Source organism: Notolabrus celidotus, chromosome 18 (assembly GCF_009762535.1).
Source record: "Notolabrus celidotus isolate fNotCel1 chromosome 18, fNotCel1.pri, whole genome shotgun sequence".
In the NCBI taxonomy this organism is placed as follows: Eukaryota; Metazoa; Chordata; class Actinopteri; order Labriformes; family Labridae; genus Notolabrus; species Notolabrus celidotus.
In genome coordinates this window covers 29,525,562-29,547,432 of record NC_048289.1, presented here as the reverse complement: position 1 = coordinate 29,547,432, position 21,871 = coordinate 29,525,562, and the positions used below count along the sequence as shown (strand labels likewise).

Genomic DNA, 21,871 nt, shown 5'->3' with positions numbered 1-21,871 from the left:
CTGTTAGAGGCTTATATCTTCAAGCTCTTCCCCGGTCTGATCAGAACTGAAGAAGCCTTTCAGAGGAGCGGCGAAACGTCTTCAAGAATTTCTAGCAGTCCACATTGAAGCCTCATCTTTACATGATGTATTTGGAGGTTTCCATGTTGTAACCATCTTGAAACTTGTGATTCACAGTCCTATAAGAAAGGTGGACCCGTTCTTTCATTTCACCCTCAGTGAAACAAAAACCTTCAACACAATGAACCATGGCGACTAATTTTTGGTGTTTTTATTCAACTGTAATTGTCTTAATTTTTCAAGTAAAACATTGTGGAATTACAAGGGATCAAAGGAATGCAACAAATGAAGAGAGACAAATCAAAAAAATAAGACCATCACCATAAACTATCCGACCCCCCTCCCCCCCCCCCGCCCCCCAAATATATATCACCTCTCGCTCCGAGTCGCTCCGACCAGTCCAAACGTAAATCGACAATTTACAGTCATCTGGAACTGAACCAGTTATTTTATTCACATTTTGTCCAAGTAGTTTTTCTTTACATGAACTAAGAGCAATGACGTGACGGTGACAAGAATTCATGTGAAAATAAAATGTTAATTTGGTAGCACTGATGCACAGGATGATGCGTTCGATGTCTTCTTGTTGTTGGTTGTATTTTTTATTTTTTTTTGTTTGGCTTTTTTTGAGAGAAGCTCGACACCCCTGCTTCAGGTGCTTCACAAGGCAATCAGAGGTTCAAACCCATTTTGGCCAAAGAGGCACTCTTAATTTCAACATTTACTTGCCCTTTTAGTATAAATACAAGACAAACTGGACCATTACAACGACTGCCTTTTGGTAGATCAGGAAGGAAATGAGATATTTCTCGCTCCGGGTTCGTGATAAGGAGCGCAGACTGTCTTTTAATACATGTCTGAACAGTAGAGATACACTGTGAGGTACCAGGGACCAATTAATTAACTGTAGTTGATGTCAAAACCTTTAAACTACAACACAATGTACTCCCAAAAGAAGCAGAGGGGCCACGTTATCAGATGTGCAAATGAGAAATGCAAGGCTGGATTTAAAAATGAATCCATTGAACAGAAACTGACGTGAACAAAAAGGGGCCCAAGCAAAGACAAGCTCCAGCATAGTGCAGCAAAGATCACATTGACAGATCGGTTCTCTTCCGAATACCCTGGAAGAAATAATAAAATATGCATAACTTATCAACTGACTACAAAGAAACAAGAGTCAGGACAGCTGACGAAATTCTCAAAACCAAACTTTCTAAAACCTCCAACTTACAATACAACTGGTCACTCCAAAGTTTTACTGTCACACCAATGACTTTTCATTTTGACCCCTTATAAGAGGGTGCTGTATAATCCCGTCTTAACACATAAGATCTGAGCGTCCAGTCTCTGAAGATTACAGTACAGAATGTGAACTAACAACTTTGCTTTATTTTTCTCTTGCACCTTCGTCCCCCCCTCAAGTCCCAGTGGTGAATTAGTCCACTGTGTCATCTCTCAGTCTGTGTTTGTGGACACACACACACACACACACGTCGATTGCACCACGTTTTTTTAACTCTCAGTCCGGCATCCCTGAGCCTTCCCCCAGCTGACAATGGCTGAGCCGGTGAGGGGTTCCAGCTCCAATTGGAAAGGGAGAGGGCCCAAGAGGCAGGGGAGGTCCCTGGCTTGTGCAGCACTCAGTTCCCTTGCGTTTATCAGAGTGAGGACAAAGCAGCAACCTTGGAAGGTCGTGACGTGCCTTCGTATTGTACACTCTGTCTTCTGTGTTTTTCCCTTTGGCACTCGATCATGTCTTGTTGTGACGATGTTGACCGGATGAGGAGCGGGTGTTTAATGCCGGTGACCGGGCCTGCGCTGCCGCGTATGCCGCGACGCTCCGCAGCACCCTGTCCGGCGTGCCCTCCGTTCCTGAACCGCTGGTCACCACCTCCTGAGAGAGCCTCTGAGACCTCCTGCTCTCCGGCCGGCTCTCCCGGTGCTGGCCCCGCTTGTCTCGGCTCTTCGCTCGCTCTGAGCTGCGTTCGCTGCCCGAGGAGGCGGCGCGGGACTCTCTGTGCTCGGTGTTCTGTGAGCTGATGCTGTGGGTGCGCTGGCTGCTGTTACTGCTGCTGCGGCTCCTGCTGCTGCGCCCGTCGCCCTCGCCGTCACTGCTCATGCTGCTGCAGGCACTGTGGCCCCGGGATGAAGACTGCGCTTCTGTCTCGCCTTCCTTGCCCCTTGATGACTTCCTGCTCCCTCTCTCCTTGTCCTCTGCTTTGGGTCTTTTGTACTCTATTTCCAGGGGAGGGACCAGGGAACCGGGGCACTGTCTGGTGGAGCGGGAGGCAGGGCGGTTCGCCTGGTTTGGGGTGGAAGGTTTGCTTACGCTGCTTTTGTTATTCGTAACGTTCACAGAGTTACTCTGAGGAGAGGCGGGGACACTTTTAGTTTTTGGCTTTTGGTTCTTGTCAGAAGAGGGGGCAGGTGAAGTCCCTGCAGCCTTGGATCCAGAGTCTCTCCGAGGGGTGTGACCCGGGGTATCGACCCGGCCTTTCATTGCGAGGAGCTTGGCTGCAGCATTGAGTGCCGAACACCTCTTTCCAAGAACTTCAGGCTCAGGAGGCAACAAGGGTGTGCTGTTGGTTTGAGCTTTACTTTCTTGAGGAGGCTGAGATCCTGCAGACTTCCTGGTGATCCTCACTGAGGATGTATCACTACCGGACTCTCCACCCGTGGACGTGTTGGCGTTGTTTGATGCGTTTCTCTCAGAGCTGTTTGAAGGTTTCTTTCCTTGCCGGTTGCTGCCTTTCTCTCCCTCCTGATCGAGCCGGCGCTTTGCTGAGCGGGTCAGCCGGTGCTCCTTCCTGCTCTCACTGGTGTCAGAATCTGAAGAGGAAGAGGAAGGAGACCGTGACCGTCTTCTCCGGGAGGCAGAGATCTCCTTCTCACCGCCTTCCTCTTTCTTCTCCTGACCCTCGTTCGTCTCCTCCTTCCCTGACTCTGACGTGACGTCCATTCGCCTCTTCTTGGTTGGAAGTCTGTTTTCGTAGGTTTTCTTGTGGTGAGCGTGGCGAGTGAGGGTTGATGTCGAGCACCCGGATGATGGTGAAGAGGAGCTAGTGGACTCCTGGCTGCTCTGCCGACTAAGAGGTCTTTTCTGGATTGGAGTTTTCTGATCTTCGGTAGTCGGCGTCACGGGTTCTTCTTTCTGAGGGTCAGTCGTAGTCTTTTCTTCTGTCCCACCTGCGTCCTCACAGTCTTTGGTCTCAGAGGAGCTCTCCACTCTTCTCCTTTTAGACTGAGACTTGCAGACGTCCTGCTTTGGGTCCTCCTTCTCATTGGGAGTCCTTTCTTCAGTCGGCACAGGATCTACTTCCATTTCTGTCGTCTTGTCCGAGTCACTTTTAGACTCAGGGGGTCTCTGCGTTGGCTCAGAAGACGGTGTTTCAGATGCAGCACTAGGAGGGGCAGATGTTTGTTCCTTGGTCGGCTCCTCCGTCTGGACTGGTGCAGAGATCTCTTGGTGATCATCTTTAGAAGCGGGGCTAGGTGTCTGCAGAGAGGTGGTGTTTGAGTTTGACACAGGAGGAACTGTTTTGGTTGGGGTGGGTGGTGCTGCAGACTGAGGTGTTGGTGTGGAGGTGGGTTCTGGGGTGGTCTGTACAATGTTTGTGGCAGCATCTTTATTTGATGTTTGTGGGGAGGGCGTTGTGACTGTTGGTGAGGATGTGGTAGCTGTGGATGTAGCTACAGGGGGAGGGGTCGTAACAGTCTTTTCTGCAGGTGGAGCTGGGGCAGCTGAAGTTGTGGGTTCTTTAGAAGGGACTGCTGGTGCGGGGGTGGATACAGTCTGTTGGACTGTCTCTGTTGGGGTAGGTGTAGTAACCGTAACCGTCTCCACCCTGGCTGTGGATGTTACAGCGGCACATGCTGTCGCTGTGGAAGGATCACAGACTGGGGAAGTTGCTGAGGATGTTACAGTTGTTACCTGGGTCTGAGGGGCAGCTGGGACTGGTGGGGTTGGCGGGGTTGAGACTGGTTTGATTGGGACTTTAGTGGCAGTCACATTAGGTCTTGCCTGGGGTGTAGAAGATGGAGCTGGACTTGCAGAAGATGATGACACTGTTGTTACTGGAGGCCCTGAAGAAGCCTTGACAACCGGGGTTGGACTTGTGGTGGGAACTGTACTTGGACTTGCTGACTTAGAGGGACTAGCTTGGACTGTTTTAACCGTTGTCACAGGTTTTACTGTAGTGGGGGAAGATACTGAGACTGGTTTTGGTGAAGCTGAAGCTGAAGCTGAAACCTTCTGGGCTGCAGTTGGGGTGGAGGTTGCAGATGTTGCAGATGTTGCAGATTTTACAGATGTTGTAGATGTTGCAGATTTTACAGATGTTGTAGATGTTGCAGATTTTACAGATGTTGTAGATGTTGCAGATTTTACAGATGTTGCAGATGTTGCAGATGTTGCAGATTTTACAGATGTTGTAGATGTTGCAGATGTCGCAGATGCTGCATGTGACAGACTTTGAGACAAGTTCTTGGAAGCAGGAGTTTGAGCTGGAACTGTTTTTACAGATGTGACGCTGACTGTTTGTGAGGACGTCACAGGGGGAGGAGCAGGAGTAGTGGTAGCAGCAGCTGGTGGGTCCACTGTGGTAACTCTGGGAGAGTCTGTTCCTGGTGGTTTCACCTTTAAAGAAGATAAAGGTGCTGGCTCTGCGGGAACTTTTGAGGCTGTAGAAACAACAAGCGGTGGTTTTACATCTGGAGGAGTTGATTTGACGTTGCTGGCAGGCAGTGATGGAGTTGTTGTGGTAGAAGTTGCACTGACAGGGATGGTGGAAGTTGTGGAAAGGGTTGCAGTGGATACAGAAGAAGCCTTGGTTGATTCTGCGGCTGGGCTTGGAACTACAGCAGACACTGGAACTGGTTCCATGACTTGCGCTGAGTCTGATGATGTGGTAACCTCAGGTAGGGGTGTAGGTGCAGGGGGAGGTAGTGCTGGAACTGAAGCGGACACTGATGAGGAAGTTTGATCTGTAGTTGTTGTGGAAGCTTGAGCTACATATGGATCGGCGGCTAAAGCCTCAGTCTTAGTGTCTGTTTCGTTAGATTTGGTGGACTGGGCCTGACCTGTAGTGATGGCAGCAGCTGCAGGGGTCTCAGACTTCTGTAGAGACGGGCCTGCTGGGTCTGTGCTAGCATCAGTTTTTGATAAACCACATACGGCAGTAGTGGTGGTTTCATTTGTAGAGTTCTGTTCTTCAGCAACACTATCTGGCGTGGTTGTTGAGTCTTTGCGAGGACGACCCCTCTTACGTTTTGGGGAAAGAGGGGGGTTCCCTTCCTCGTTTGGAGAGGTGGGTTGTGGGGAAGGACTCACTGGGTTGTCAGACTCGGATAACCTAGGGGGAGTCTTAGGGGGCCGGCCCCTTTTTCTTTTCAAAGATGTGGCACCAGAGTCCGTAGAAGTGTCCTTTCCTGGTGTTCCGTCGGCTCTTTTGGACTGGTTCCCTCCTCTTCCTCGGCCGAGATGCTGCATTTGCTCTCCTAGCTGAGCAGCCATGCGAGATTCAGTTTCCAGCCTGCGGCGTACAGGAAGATTCCTCAGCACTGGCATGTCAGGAGAAAGATAGGGTGGAGAGTAAGGAGGATAAGCTCTGACAGGCTGTGGGGGCACAGGTGGACTGATAGTGGAGTCTTGGTCCTGAGGACATTTGCTGACTGTTCCTTTAGCTTTGCTGTCAGAGCTCGGGCAGGTGTTGTCTTTGTTTGGTTCATCAGCGATACCGGCAGTGTTGTCTTCCGCAGACGCCTCCTCTGAAGACGCTCCACCTCCAGTTCCACTTCCTCTCCGCCTCCTCCTTCTTGGCTCCTTGTCCTCCACCACTGTGACCAGCCTCCCCGGGAGCTTCCGCAGGACTTTGGCTGACGGGGAGTCCTCAACCAGACCACGCAGGACCTCCCCGTCCGCTGACTGACGCTTACGAGGCGATCTGGAGCTCGTGGAGGGGGGAGACATGGCGCAGTGGTCTTTGCCGTCCTCATCTTTTGTCTGATGGTCCACTGGACAGCTGGATTCCAGTGAAGACTCAGACGCCCTCCTCTCACTCTCCCCATCTTTCTCTTCTTTACCGGCTTTGGAGTTCTTGCTGTCGGTCTCACCAACACACGGTTTCCCTCCAGAGGGAGAGGTGGTGGGAGGGGAAGGCACTGGACTGGGATGGGAGCGGTTTGGTAGAGTCCTGGTTTTGATGGTCTGGTGATCTCTGGCAGGAGATGAAGCTTTTGACGGTTTAGAATCTTGATGTCTGGTTGATGAGGACGTTTTGTGGTGATCTGAACGAGGCGAGGCAGTAGACACAGATCCAGTGTCTTTGGCAGCTCCTCGTCCTCTAAGACCAGCACGTAGTCTTTCAGGCACTTCTCTAGGGGGCGTAGGCTCCGGCTCAGTTTCAGGCGAGGCCCCACGCAGCCGACCACTAGTCCTTGTAGAGGTGACAACCTTGTCCTTGTCCTTGGGTTTACGGCCTCTGCGGGCCGGGGTTGGCTGAGATGGCTCCGCGGAGGCTGGAGGGGACAAGAAGTCATCTTCGTCGTCGTCGGATGAGGCGTGGAGCTTCAGTCTTTCTTCCTTGGCTTGGTCCAGACCTTTTCGGGCAGCTTCTACTTGCTCCTACACGAACACAAACACATTAACATTTCAAAAACAATCAAATATGATTATTTAAAGGGGCTACTTATGCCTCTGTTAAGAGGACTGGAGATTGGACAGAGTTGGGAATGACATGCAGCAACAGACAGAGGGACCCAAACCTCGGCTACCTCCCTTGTGGACTTGCAGCCTCTGTACATGGGGCACATATCCCAATCAGTGAGCTAAACCTGCACCCCACATTTTCCACTGTAACAGATTCACAAGCTTGTTTTTCCCCCTGCAAAACTACAGGGTTGAATAAAGCTTCAATATCTGCTCTTTTTGAACAGTTAACCAGATGATACAAATATTTAAAATACATGTGTCCATATTTATGTTATATTTGACAGATTATCAGTTGAAAATAATCAGATGATAATTGAGAAAACTACTAGCTCCAGCCATTTCAGGAGAACCATATCATAGGTGTGAGATGATATTTGTGAATTTACCTCAGCCTGCTTCAGCTCCTCTTTGCACACATCCTCCAATGAGGCTTCTAAAAAGTTCATGGCGTAGCGTTCGATGGGAGTGAGCTAGGAACAGAAAGAAACATCGTTGAGTTAACCAAACATAAACCTCTACAGATGCACAGAATAATTCAAAAAGTTTGATTCATGATCGTTCTTTACCTGCTCCACCAGAGCGGCGATCTCCTGCTCAGCCTTAGAGAGCTCCTCCACCTCCTCCTGCTCTCCTCCATCATCTAACGGTATGTTCTCGTTGAACTCCGCCAGCTCTGCCACCTGCTCCGCTTTGGCCTGAGAGGCTGCGACAATGTCCTCCTCATCCTCGGCACGACACAGAGCCTGCAAGGTAAGTTTCAGTATGATGAGGTTATCTGTATCTATACCATCACACCTGAGAGAAAAACCTGGTTCCAGAGTAGTTCTTACATTTTAAAAATATCCTTTTTGCTGCAACCCAAAACACATCTTTGCAATAGGAGTTTTCAAAGTAAATAATAAATGAGCATAAACACAGGGGATAGAAAAGCACCTACCTACAAGTACAACGTGTAATAAAAGAATGTATTATGATTTTAATATTTACCAAATGCTCTGAGTTGTGTGTGTAACATATTTGAGTATAAGGCTTGTATGAGGTATCTCACCTGCTCCAGGATGGTGGTGCTCTGCTTGCTGCCGGCCTCCTCCTCCTCAACTGGGGGAACCACCGAGAGCTCCACCGCTACCTCTCTCTTCTCGCCTTCGTTCATATCAAACAGCTCTCTGATGGTTTGCTGAGGAACAAAAAGAAAGAAGCGTTCAGAAGAGAAAAATTGTTCTGTGTACTCGACAGAACATACGAAACAAAAATAAGAGGCACTTGAACTCGAATAATGACCCACATCATCACAACAACACAACAAAACGAGCAGTCATGCTAAAGCTGCCGTTTATTCAAAGGGTTAATTAGGGGATGCGGCGATGTCGGACACTTTTACTTTAAAAGGAGATCAGAGAAATTGAATCACAGAGGAAAGGACACGGCTTTTTATTCTGCGATGAAAGAACCTTTTTACTTCTCTATTTATGAGTCAGCAATCAAGCACACAGCTACAAGTTCCCTTCTGATATAACCACTGATTTGTTTTCACTGGGGATGTTCTGAAGCGACTCGTTTCCTCGTCACGTGAACAGAAATTAATTAAGTTTCAACTACCAGACTTGTCTAAAAGTAAGAAAACACTTGGATAAAAGGGCATTTCTGATAACAACAATGTTACTTATTCTGGTTCTTACTAGCAAGGGGGGAACATGCAAGTTGTGCAAGACAGCCATGAATAAAGTTGAGATAGTAAGAGGACTAAACATGCTCTGCACCTTCATGGGTGAACTAAAAGCAGTAGCAGTGCAATTTTGTGAACTGTTGTAAAGTCAAAGTACTCTTATGTGCCTTAGGAGTTGACACGATTTAAGGGAAACCCTGTGTATTTAATGAAATCAAGTATGAGGCTCTGATCTATCTGTACCTGTTTGAAGAAGGCCGTGGTAAAGTTTCCTCCCTCAATGGCCATATCTCCCAGCATCCTCTTCTGATTGGCTTTCTTTAAAATGTTCTCCTCCACCGTGCGCTCGCTTATCAGCCTGAAGAGGAACATTTAAAAAACATTCATTCATTGTTCTTTAAGATCATGACTCCAGTCAAAAGTATAAAGGGCATATAAGACCTGAGACAACATGGGATGGGACACCGTTACCTGTAGATGTGGACGTCTCTGGTCTGGCCGATTCTGTGGCAGCGGTCCTGTGCTTGGGCGTCCATGGTGGGGTTCCAGTCACTGTCGTAGAACACAACAGTGTCGGCGCCCGTCAGGTTCACACCCACGCCTCCGCTACGAGTCGACAGGATGAAGCAGAAGATACGGCGATCTGCGTTGAAGCGCTCCATGAGGGACTGAGGAAAGGAAGAGGCACAGAGATCAGGACAGCTGATGTGATATTCTGCTGATAAGGACAAATAACTTTCATTACAGATCTCTGGTGCTCACCTGTCTCTGCTCCACCCGGGTGCTGCCGTCCAGGCGCAGGTAAATGTGTCCGTGGTAGTTGAGGAACTGCTCCAGCACGTCTAACATGCGCGTCATCTGAGTGAAGATCAACACTCGGTGTCCTCCTGTCTTCAGCTTCCTCAGCAGAGTGTGGAGAGTCTGCAGCTTACCTGTACACAGTGAGAGTATTGATTACTCAGGACGAACTCAATAACGGATAAAAGAGACAGAAACTTACAGCTAATATAAAAAAAATCTGGATCTTCAAGGTCCTGTGAGGAGTTTTGAACTGGCTGAGAAACAGACTGAAAATGATACTGATGCCTCTTTATGACCTTCAATAGCAAACAAGACCATCAGCAGCTGATGGACATCTCGCTTCAGAACCAGCCTTTATTTGACTGTTTTCATGGAAAATAATCACATTGCCTGATAAAGTTGACTGTTAAAAGACAACAGGATGAGGTTTTTGTTGAAAACACTACTTTTGCATGTATAGGACAAGAGATAAGAGGCATCACTTTGTCCACAAGGGGGCGCCAGAATCTATACAAAACAAAAGTTCCTCACAGCAGCTTTAAATGATAACTAACTCAGCTACAGTTAGTGGCTGCTTAGCAAATCTTCCAAACTGAGGACTACAATCAACAACTTTTTGTGGCATCAGTATCATGCTTACTGCAAAAAAAAAAAAGCAGCTCTGCATCCACATCAACTCACCACAGTCGTACTGAATGAGCCTCAGGTCGGGGAACTGGGTCCTCATGTTGCACTGGATGCGATGGAGGCTGCGAGTCCGCGGGGTGACTTCATTTGAGAGTGCGGAGCAGAACACGGCCTGTTTGTGGCTCAGAGAGGGCGGAGGATGGCAGCAGTGCATGGAGATTTGAGGAGCCTCCACAGGGGGAATAGCAAATGTGAACCTAAAACAGGCGGATTAAAAACGTTAAAGTCACAAATCTTTCTTTTTGTTTTTAAACTCTTGAATCTGAAGGAAAAGATATCAGTCATCTACCTGTCTACGACTTCCTTGAGCAGCACCAGCCTCTGTTCGATGCTGTGGATCGCCTCGGTCACGGCGTGGCTCTGGAACCAGTAGTCGGTTTTGTTGTGCCACTGTGCAAAGAGACAGCTGCTGTGTCCCGAGCGTCCCCACCCTCCGTGAGAGGTCGGAGCCGCCGGGGAGAGACGGCCACCGGGGAGAAAAGTCAGGAAGTCCAAAACCTCCCGGCCGTACGCTGGCTTCGCCCCACAGCGGAGCTCGTTGACTCGACCGATGAAGTCCAGTTTGCTGTCGTGCTGCTGCCTGTGACTTCCTGCCAGCCATGACTGTCGAGGGAACAAGATCAGACATTAAAACAGCATGAATTATATCTCTAATACTTTTACAAGTAAGAGAAGATCTACGTTTAATGTGTGAGAATGAAACTACATGCTCACCATGTAGAAAGGAGAGCGAGGAGGCGGACGAGGCACTTTTCTGGGTGGAGGGAGGGATTTTGCTGCTGTGCTGGGTCTTGGCTTGGTGCTAACCGGTGTTTGATTGCTGCTGCTGTTCTCCCGTGATGCTGCTGTAGCCTTGGAGACAGAGGAGGTCACCTGAGCGGGGGCTGAGGGGAGGAGAAAGGAGAGAGTTCATAAAGGGAGAGATTTAACATGCAGTTATCATGCACTTAGTAGAAAATGTTTCCTCTTTTAAGTAAGGACAAATCTGAGCTCTCCAGGAAGAATCTACTCAGGGGAATCAGGTTTCTGTAATGCTGAAAAACTGTTTTCCTTGATTAAAGTAGATTCTAAACACAGCTGAGTGAAGCAGGTCCATTATAGTTTGTGTCAAAGTTCTTACAGATATTTTTAAAGAAAGGAAAAGACAGTTAATGCAACTTTAGATTTTTCTTTTAGTGGAAACAACATTTAGTTTAAATATTTAGCTGCTGATTTATTCACTGTTAAAAAAACATTTCATTATTAGGTGAAGTTTATTTTGAAATACTCTGAGTCTTGTTACACACTTCTGCAGTTTTAAGCTGATGTAAAAACCTTGAGGAAGATAGTTGAGAAGGAATAAGAATTAATTTTAGTTGCAGTAACAATCTGACCCAGTTCTGTTCATGCATCAACAGCAGTTTGGAGAGCAATGCTTGCACTCGTTCTCTCACCTTGCTGCTCTGTGCTCGCTGGAGGAGGCTGCACTACTTTGAGGATAGGACGAGGGGGGTGGGGCTGGTTGGGGGTGGAGCTAAGGTTTCCAGGTGGAGCTATGGTGTAGTGGGCGGTAGCAGGACCAGGGGTGCGCTGGGCTATTTGCAGTGGAGCAGTGTTTCTGACAGGGGTTGTGTTGGCATGAGGGTGAGGGTAAGGGGGTGCCTGAGGGGCAACACGAGGGGAAGGGGCAACTGCCAAAGTGGGCACAGGCCCTCCCTCCTTGCCTGCAGACTGACGCACAACGATCTTCACAACGCCGGGACTGCTCATCATGGCGGGGGTCACTGAGGGAACATGAAACACATTATCAGTCAGACACAAGGCGTCTTACTGACAGACAGATATACAGAGAGAGGGAGGGAGGGAGGGAAAGAGGGGATGGAAACCTTGTTGAGGGGTGGCGTTGAGAGCGAGCCGGTTGGCAGATAAAGCGGCGGCGGCTGCGCCTGCAGGAAGAGTGGTGGAGTTGCTCTGCACAGTGACCTGGGCAGACTGGCTGATGAGGTGGTGCTGCACCCCACTGGACACCAGGTGCATCACATTACCTGCAGGGGAGAGAACCACGTGGATTACTTAATGAGCTCACATCACATCTGATCCTTTACAGTCACTTCAATGATTACCTTGTCAAGATATCTGGTTTAAATGTAAGAAATGCAACAAGGAGCGGCACGATGAACTTGTGTCTGCAATGTCTTTATTTAAATGGGATTGATTCTATATTAACTTCAACTTTTATGTTTCAAATCGTGATAACTTCTCTATAATCTGCACTTTGGCAGAATCGGTTATATGCGAGTCAAATGAGGGAACTTTTGATGAAACTACAACCCACTTGGAATGTTTCAATAACAAAATATCTACTTGGGTATAAAGCCAAAACTCAACAACCTCAGAAACACTCTCCCTTAGTTTTACACATTCCTAGTATGTATACAAGTCAGAGTAACACGTACCTTGAACAGGGCGTGAAGGAGCAGATGGGACTTGATGGATCTGAGCTCCAGACAGAGTCAGCTTGTTACCCTGAAGTTGGAAGGTGACGGGTTTACTGCCCGCACATGAGGACACAGGTCGCCCTGCCAGAGAGGCGAGCTGAGCGATGCTCACCACCTCACCAGCTGAGGACAGAAACGAGGAGGAGAAAACATTACATCCAGTTTCCTGCTAAGTCTACAGAATAACAAACATCTATAAATATAAATGTTATTCATGTCTCTGGGTTAATGCGGTGTGCCCTGGAACCTGTATATAAAACATCAGAACACACCTGGATCTCACTTACTTTAACAGTTATAGCCACATGTCACTTTGTTTGATCGTCTGTCTTGGAATTTAAATTGTTTATTCCTATTAATGTGACGTCCACATGGACTATTGTGAACATTATTCCCTCAGGTTTGGTGCAAATTGTGAAGCTAGATTCTGCATAAGATCAAGCATAGTCCAACAAGCAGGTCCAGCTAAGTCTGCATAAGTTGCACCCTTGGTAAGCTAGTGAGTATGATGTTTTGCACCTTAACTCAGTTCCTAAAGGTTGTTCCTTTATTGTGATATTCTGCTTGTGTTCAGGGATGTTGCGATATTGTTGTGAGTGCACTTTAGTGTATTATAGTGAAACACCAGTTCACACTTACAGGGTAACCTAGCCTGCATGTCCGGGCTGAGCAGAACCCTCTGAGGAAGGACATTTGTAGGGTTTGGGTGGGCTGGGATGTTTGCTGCGCAGGCAGCAGTGGGAGGCCGTACGGTCAGAACTGGTTTCGGAGCGCTGGATCTCACTGCCGTTTGAGCCGTCAGGTGCATGGTCGGGCGAGGAGCAGGGGTGGTAGCCACTGTACACACCACTGAAAAATCAATAAAGGAGAATTAGCATGAAATAAAACATTTCAAGCTTTTAGTTTGCATATTGTTTTGCCTTCACACACCTTGCTGAACGACAGGAGCAGGAGTTGAGAGGGCTTCGGTAGCTGGTGCAGTTTTGGGGGTCTGTGTTGCAGGGGGGACCGAGCAGGTGGGTTTGTTCATCAGAAGGACCGGTCGGTTGTCACCTTTAGGGGGCGGCTGGAACATCCTACAACAGACAACATGCAACAAAGATTACACCAACATGTCTGCCTCCTTACGAGACGTAGCTTTTCTCCACTGATATAACCGGCTTTAATCGAGCTTGATCGGCTGTCTGGTCACTCCGCGAGGTGACCTTTCACAAAGCACTTAACTCGAGCTGCTCCTACTGCACCATACAGTACAAAGCAATTATGAATGAGAGCATGTGCAACCGCTCCAAACAGAGCGATACACTAAGACATGCTCACACTGTTAGCTGTTTAAGAAGCTCAAAGGTGCCCTACACGTGTTTACAAAATCCTTTGTTCATCAGAAGCTGTCCTGCTTACCTGTTGACCTTCATGCGGACAGGTCTGGGTCTTGGAGGAGGTTCAGGGGACTCCACGATCTCCTGGATTAGCTGCCGGCTGACCTTGTGACGCGGCATGAAAACATCTGCTTGGTATCTGGACACTCGGCTCTCCAAACCAACAAGGTCAAACATGGAGAGGTCACAGCGCTGAGGACACGAAACACACATCTTATTGTCTATTTGAATCAGAGAACTCGTTTCACCTGGAGATGTTTTCACAGTCGATATGAAAGGGGGGTTTTGTTCTTGTTTATATTTAATGCTAACCTTCAAAGGACAGACCTCCAGGGCGTCCTGCACCAGGGAGGCCGTGTGGAAAACAATGGGCTTAGTGATGAAGGGAGACTGGATGGGTCGGGGGTCAAACAGGTTGGGGTGGTTGCACACTTTGCGGAGCTGCATGAGGATGTTTATCACAGACATGAAGTGACCGCTGGCCAACGTTTCCCTGGTCCTGAAGATAAGAAAGAAAGACACAATTTCTCTTTGTTTTCTGTGAATTCAATCCGTTCTGAATTCATTTTTCTAACCACAGTGTCGTAACTTACGAAGCCTGAGCCATGAAGTCATCGTAGAGGAACCGCTGCCTCTTGGAGAGCCGGCAGCGCACCACATGCTCGTATTTTTTGGGCATCTGCTTCTCCACGTCCACCTTGATCCTCCTGAGCAGAAACGGCCTCAGCACCTTGTGCAGCCTCTTGACCAGGCCCTCGTTGTACTCCTGGCTGCCCTCGATCATCCCCGTCAGCGGGTTGGAGAACCACTCTTTGAACTCTCGGTGGGACTGAAAGACGTGGGGCATGAGGAAGTGCATCAGAGACCACAGCTCCATCAGGCTGTTCTGGAGAGGCGTTCCTGTCAGCAGCAGGCGCCGGTGGCTGTGATCGGGAGAAATCGGCAAACATGGTTACATAAATGTGTCAAATAGGAGGGAAAAAGAGGATAAATAAGCAGCCTAGCAGATGTAAAATCTTCCAGTCAGATTTCTATCCTTTATTTGATTGATTGCCATTTTCTACTTTGAGCTGTAAACACTGCATTCCCACATTATCACCTTATTCAGCTTATATAGCAAACCCAACTCTCTATTCTTCCAGGAAATACAGAAACACATAAACGTTGATTTGGAGTCGTGGTGACCATCAGACGAAGTCCAATATATTCACTCTTTTTCGACTTTATTCCTCCACTAACTCCTCGGGGAAATATCCGGCTCTTAAGCTGATAAATGCTCCGCTCTGATAGCAGCTAGTTGGAGACTCTTTGCCTGCTGTTTGGTGCTGTACAGGATTTATAAGCAGTTTTTCCTGCAGGAAGCGGCACCAGGAAAGCTGTGGGACTGCATCAAAAAAAAAAAGAAGAAGTTGTAAACTGCAAAGCCATCAACAATGAGGGAAACGAGGCCGTTAAGCCCTGCAGACCTGAGGGGAAGTGCGGAGACAGGTGATAAATCCCCGTGTTCATGAGCGGTGGAGGCAGCGGCTCAGTCATGGTAGTCAGAAACTTTCATGATAGCAGCAAACATCATGCATATTTAAGGAAAAGCAGAATAACTTCAAATATTGTTTCATTCTTAGTACCAACAGAGACGTGATCACGCACAAACTGCAGATTAACATGTGATCTTCTCCGTTTAATAACACCTTATTCTTTGAGGTCGTTTTGAAATGCTACGCCATTATCAGCAGTCCTCCTCCACACGCCCCCGAGTGCTGTGAAAATTTGATTTGCAACGGAGAAACCTCAACTTTTCTACAGACGGAGAGGCAGAAGTCGAGGAGAAGAAGAGGAGGGTGAGGCAAGCAGCACAGAAAGCTACACAGGAGGGTCATTCCAACCAGGACCACATAATGATAATGTTCTCCTCAGAGTACAGTCTAGACCTGCTCTGTTTGAAAAGAGTCTATGTTCTATTAGTAACAAAGACCCAACATCAAGACCGGATAAGATCCAGTCCCATCTTCCAGACAGGACTCAGTCTGATCTCAACTTAATCCACCATGAGCAGAGCACTTTGCAGCATTTAGCAAGTTACAGTGGTAAGGACAAACTTCCTTTAACAGGCAGAAACCTCCAGCAGGACCAGACTCATGTTAGACACACATCTGCTGAGACCGTGTTGGAGAGAGGGATAGAGGGAGATGACGAGAGAGAGAGAGAGAGAGAGAGAGAGATGATAGGGGGGAGACGGATAGTAGTAGTTGTAGCAGCTGGAGTCTGGCAGCAGCAGGCCGTCTATTGCACTTGCACCCGTCTGTTCAAAACCTCAGAATTGAGATACAACTGTTTTCACAATGTGGAAGCTGCAATCCTGCTAGCTACAGGTACGGTAGTTGAGCCGGGAGGTGCAAACCCACTGCCTGCAATGAACCTGACCTCATGATGGAGAAAACCTGTTATCACATGATTTTGAAGAGGCCTTAGCAAGATTATCTGGGTCCGGGTTCGCCTCTGGATTCCCCAGGAGGAGAAGGAAAGTGTGGCGAGGGAGAGGGATGTCTGGGTCAATCTGCTTGGACTGTTGCCTCCATGACCCGACCCCAGATAAGCAGAAGAAAATGGATGGATGGATTCGCTAGATTATAGCGCCATCTTCTGGGTTCAACACCACTTTTATACAGGTGTATTGGGGTCCCATTGGTACAAAGGAAGCAGCCTAATTTATAGATGAGGACAAAGGTATCAAAGAGCATCTTAAAGTTATATTTTTTGGAGCTTTTTGCCTTTATGAATCTGAAAGGAGGCAGGAAATGTGGGGAGTAGAGAGTAGGGGAAGACATGCAGGAAATGGTCGCGGTTGGGAGTCGAACTGACAGCCTCTGTGACGAGGACTATAGCCTCTGTATGTGGAGCACTTAGACCGCTAGGCCACCAGCGCCCCATTAAAGGTGCATCTTATATAATTAATGTTACAATATAATGATAAATACACAAGAACTATGATGTGCATATTTGCTACACCTTCGTTTTTTATCCATATCTGCTGTTCTTCACGTTTTTAACACACCTGCTGCATGTCCCTCCTGCATCCAAAACAACTCCTGCAGCTTTTATTATGACCTCCTAAATGGCACCAATTAATCTAAACGGCGGCTCTGAGTTAGCTTAGCTCGTCTTGCTGCATCAAAACGGTGTGAAAGGCACACCCATGACACCCAGACCTCTACCTAACAGGTGAAACGTGCACATACAGAGAAAGAGAATTGATGTTTGCATAAAAACAAACCTACTGATGTGCTCATACTGCAACAATCATGAGACTGCACTTTGTTGTGCGGCCCTGATATTCACTTCTCATTCTGCATACGCTCTCCAGTCCTGAAGACTGAAGATTTATTGGTGGTAAGAGAGTCTGTGAGCCTCCTCCTGTGCAGACGCTCCTGTTTCAGTGCAACAAAGTGAGATCATCACCAGCTGGAAGCGGCCGGCCGCCAAATTAAAGCAACTTAGTCTCATTACACCCACTTTGTGAAGTCAGAAAACACTTAAATATTTGATTAACTGATTAAAGCGTAACTGTAAACTGACAGCTTTTGGTGCCCTGGTGTGTTTTAGTGATGCATTCAGGGTCAAACATTACTGATCCTGGAAGGCAGCTTGTCCTCTAAAGCTCACACACACTGACTTTCTGCGACAGGATCTGAGACCAGGAGGCTCATATCCTTGGATTCAGTTTGAAAGTACAGAGAGAGATTTTTCTTTCAATGAGCAGAACAAGTTTGTACAAAACTTACTGGTACATAACACTATCTTATGACACCTTTTCAGATTCAACGCCCACAAGCCGGAGAGGAAATCTGGAGCCTCAATCATTTGAGTGTATTGTGCTCTGTCAGCACTGGGACTTTGGGAAAATGCACATGGAGGGGTGTTAGTTACTAAAACATTAAACATAAACAAAGACGATGTGGTTGAAGAGAAAAGCGCGTTGTTTGATCCTTGTAGCTTCAACTGAGGGTTGATAATCTCAGGAAAGATGAAGCTGCTTCTTTGAGGTGCAGTGATTGGTTCATTTTATACAAAGAAGCAGTTACATGTTCGCTTCTTATCAATCAGGGTTTGCATGTTTTTGCTAAAGTCCAGTCCAGGCTGGGGTAGGTTTGAAATTTGGATTTGACAAAAGAGCTTCCTCTCCTGTCGAACCCCTTACATAAACCTTTTCTCACAGATGCACAACTGAAAACTCCTAAATATATCAGGACAGCCTACACCAACATTGTCCAATGTTATTTGTTTGCACACGTCCCGTTAGTTCTCCTTATTGGAAGAGAGGAGGTCGGATGTCTAAGGAGGCTAGATGATGTAAAAGGGATGCTGCTGTAGTCACAACATAATGTTTATAAGCTATCCTAGAAGGTAGGCAAAGCAGCCTTTTTAGCCTTTATATCAATGCTTCATGTAATCACATATTTTTACAACTTATAAATCAACAAAAGAGTGGAGAAGAAAATACTGGCTAGCAGAAAACAGTATAAGGAAGTTGCATCTGCATGATTCGACCAAGTCCAGTTGCCCTTTCGGATCAAGCTTTGAATTACCATGACCTGGATGATTGAGAACCTTCACACACTTGCATCTGCATGCACAAAGATCGCACCAGTTGCATGATATAAATGTCATCACTCGCCACTATCTCACGTTTGCTCACCTGACTTCTTATGGAAATTTAACTTGGGAAAGTTTGGGCGAAGTCGGTTGATAAATTTGTCTGAGAAAGCCTGAGATCGGCTAACAGATCAGCCTGGATTTGGGGCCGCTGCCATTAAGGATCTTGGGTATACCGGACCAATAGGAGTCCTCTGTTTAGAAATAGGGCAGGTTTTACAAGATGACGACACAGGAAAGCCACCTCAGCTGATTTGTGAACAACCAAGATGGCCGCTTCCCCTGCAGGGAGGTCCACTGAATAGCAAAACAGTCTAATTGATGTGTTTTCAGTAAAAGAAGAGGAAAGTCTGTTTGTTGTTCCTATTTTTACCTTTCATATTTATTTTTTAAATATTAACCTTTCTTTTCTTTTTTTTACTTTCATTAATGGCGTTTCTTTAGTTATTTTTTTCTACCTTAATTTAATATAATTATTTATTTTTTTTCTACCTTAATTTAGTGTAATTATTATTTTTAATTATTTATTTCTCATTAACAGATTTCTTCCCCTGTCTACTTATTTTTTATTTTCTTGTATTAGAAAAACACCTCTCTAGCCATATGTGGTGTTTTTTTGTTTGTTTGCTTGTTTGTTTGTTTGTTTTTGTTTGTTTTGTTTATTCCACTTCTTAACTTGTTTTTGGTACTTTCATTCATTTTATTATTATTATTAATTTTTGTTTGTTTATTTATTCATTTATCCAGGGTTTTTTACTTGTACGATTATATTTTTATTTCCATGTGTGTGTATGTACATGTATGTATATGTATGTATGTATGTATGTATGTATGTATGCATTTGTATGTATATGTATGCATGTATATGGGTGTATCTGGATATATATGGATGTATATTTGTTTTTTTTTATACTTATTGCTCTTTTATCTTTTTCAATTATTTATTTTTTGATATTCACCTACTCATCGTATTGTAATTTCACTATTCTTTTTTTTTTCCTGTTTGAGTACTTGTCAATCTTTTATTTTAAGTTATCACATATTATTCACTTTTTTTTTTTTTTATTATTCATTTACTTAATATGTTTCTTATACAAAAACGTCACTTTCTTGAATTGTTTGCATTGATCTTTTTTTTTGTAATGTGTCAAAATCTAAATAAAAAGATCTTTGAAAAAAAAAAAAAAAAAAAGAAAAACACCTCTTATCTTAAATATTAAAATTGATCCTCTGTACATATAATGTTCTAATAAACAGATCTTTGGAGAAAAAAAAGAAGAAGAGGAAAGAACTGCACCAACAGTGTTCATTCATTGGTTGAAGGTCTGTCCAGCACTTCTGCATGCATCCAATGCTAACTTATCATCCCCCATGGAAAAGGAATTTAATTGAGCAAACCCAGAACCATTCACCAAGAGGAATGGGTCTAGTTCAAACATGCAGCCCATCCCAAACATTCTCAGGAGTTTGGTGCACGTGTGAATACTGCAATAGATGTTTCAGGGGAGACTGCAGACTATCTTTAAGTTAAAATGGTCTCAGATGCTTATTGACGTCTGTAGAGTCTTGTGTGCGTGTGCAGAATCATAATGAAGCCTTAAGCAACAACCCTTGGACAGGACCGATCAGGGAAAACAAGGAGTGATCAATCCTGGCTGCTACAACTGGGTGTGTGAGCATCATGTTCAAAACCACACAAAAAACAATTTACATCATTATCCACAGATGTTTCTGATAACTCAAGTTGTGATACTCCTCTTTCCTTTGTCTTCTTATGCGAGGAGTTTAACGCAGCGAGGGTACGAACTGTGAACTATTGTTTGCACATGTTCCTGACTCAGAGTAGAAAACACAGAGCTCTCCTGACCTGTTGAAGTTCAGCAGACTCTGCCAGCGCTGGGATTTGAAGTTCTTGATGTTTTGAGCCTCATCGAGGATCAGGTATCGCCAGGACTTGCGTCTGAACGCCTGGTGGTCCTGCAGCACCAGTTTGTACGACGTGATGCAGACGTGGAAGGCGTTGGGCTTGGTCCAACCCTGAGGGACGAAAGACAATCAGAAAAGGTTCCCGTTCACAACAGCAGCTGAAAGAATCAAAGGTGCTCTCATAGGGGAAAGATAAGGTTGTAACCTCTCCGCAGAAATGCTGCCAACTCTTGTGAAACTCCAAAAACAGGGAACATAAAAGTCAGTGACATCCCCTCTGTGCCGACTAGAACGACTGATTCACGTTTATTACCTGTCTCTTCAGCTTCCTCTCCTTCTGGCTGCCAAAGTACGTGAGGATTTTAAACCCAGGACACCAGCGCTTCAGCTCCATCTCCCAGTTCAACATCACACTGGTGGGGACGATGATGAGGTGAGGGCCCCAGTTACCTGCACGCGACGGGTGAGGAGGCAAGATATGAGCAATGGAGCTTAAAGAAGGAATGAGCTTAAAGGAGGAATGAGCAAGTTTTACCTTTCTCACACGCGAGGTGAGCGAGCAGAGCGATGGTCTGGATGGTTTTTCCCAGACCCATCTCATCAGCGAGGATGCCGTTAAGCTTTTTCTCGTACATCGTGACCAACCAGTCGAGTCCGATGTGCTGGTATTCTCGTAATGTGCCGTGAAGCAGGAACGGGATGGGTGTCTTGACCTTTAAACAGAGAAAATATGAGAATTTAATGGATTGTAATACATTTTTCCACTCGAATACAACAAATCTATGTTTGAAACTATGCAGGATCGTCTCCTTGTGAAATATGAGCTCCAAAATCGTCTGAGTTTAGTCACGACTGACCTTTGTGGTAGCCAGAGTGTAACCTTTCGGCTGCAGACTCTCAGCGGTGGCGGCGATATGGCTGATTTCTTTCTTTGGCCGTGAGCTCGCGGCAGGCGGGCTGTTGTCGCCCTCCTTCAGCAGAACCTCCATCCCTCCACAGTCGTCTTCTTCTTCTTCTTCACTTTCCTCCTCATCCCTCTCGCTTTCGTCTTCTGCACTGTCTCCTGCTGAGTCTGTTGGATGCACGTTACAACAAACGTTAAGCATGAGATGAACAGTTTCCACGAGGTTACTCTGACTCTCCTGGGAGCCGTTAAATACCTGATGAGGACGTGTTGCTCTCTGCGTCGCTCTCATCCTCTTCGGTCTCCTCCTCCTCATCCCCAGACACCTCGGAATCAGAGCTGGCTTTGGACCCAGATGCAGAAGGAACCTCGAAGTCTGAGGCGTACGCTCCTTTGTACTTCTCCAGCAGCTCCTCGACGCTCATGTCCCCTACAAGGTGAGAGGAAGCGGGTCAGGTCGGGTATTAAACAGGCTGTCCTAAATCTCTAATGGGGCTCTTAGGAGGCACGAGCTGACACATTAGAGGCACTACTTTACTGGCCGACAAGCTCTTTTAATGGAGATCAGTTAAACAGACACAAAGTTTAATATAGAAAGTAGATGCTTCT

General features: G+C 46.5%; 1 protein-coding gene across 10 annotated transcripts in view; it reads right to left on the bottom strand.

Annotated features, from left to right (window-relative positions):
• Positions 1–256: 256 nt before the first annotated feature.
• Positions 257–21,871, bottom strand: part of srcap (Snf2-related CREBBP activator protein) — a 36,625-nt gene continuing 15,010 nt past the window's right edge. For 4 of the 10 annotated variants that reach the window (XM_034708003.1, XM_034708006.1, XM_034707999.1 and 1 more), the window contains 23 exons: positions 21,519–21,692; positions 21,216–21,433; positions 20,894–21,071; positions 20,672–20,808; positions 20,300–20,469; positions 14,376–14,705; positions 14,095–14,281; positions 13,805–13,974; positions 13,334–13,479; positions 13,043–13,252; positions 12,362–12,526; positions 11,792–11,950; positions 11,360–11,689; positions 10,641–10,810; positions 10,216–10,529; positions 9,921–10,123; positions 9,201–9,370; positions 8,910–9,106; positions 8,682–8,796; positions 7,821–7,949; positions 7,339–7,515; positions 7,159–7,242; positions 864–6,685 (listed from right to left, as the gene is read on the bottom strand). In XM_034708003.1, the coding sequence (XP_034563894.1) occupies positions 1,814–6,685; positions 7,159–7,242; positions 7,339–7,515; positions 7,821–7,949; positions 8,682–8,796; positions 8,910–9,106; positions 9,201–9,370; positions 9,921–10,123; positions 10,216–10,529; positions 10,641–10,810; positions 11,360–11,689; positions 11,792–11,950; positions 12,362–12,526; positions 13,043–13,252; positions 13,334–13,479; positions 13,805–13,974; positions 14,095–14,281; positions 14,376–14,705; positions 20,300–20,469; positions 20,672–20,808; positions 20,894–21,071; positions 21,216–21,433; positions 21,519–21,692 (9,005 nt within the window). In that variant the 3' untranslated portion in view covers positions 864–1,813. Of the gene's footprint in view, positions 6,686–7,158; positions 7,243–7,338; positions 7,516–7,820; positions 7,950–8,681; positions 8,797–8,909; positions 9,107–9,200; positions 9,371–9,920; positions 10,124–10,215; positions 10,530–10,640; positions 10,811–11,359; positions 11,690–11,791; positions 11,951–12,361; positions 12,527–13,042; positions 13,253–13,333; positions 13,480–13,804; positions 13,975–14,094; positions 14,282–14,375; positions 14,706–20,299; positions 20,470–20,671; positions 20,809–20,893; positions 21,072–21,215; positions 21,434–21,518; positions 21,693–21,871 lie in introns of all 10 variants that reach the window. The other 6 variants (XM_034708001.1, XM_034708004.1, XM_034708005.1 and 3 more) reach the window with 5 other exon arrangements.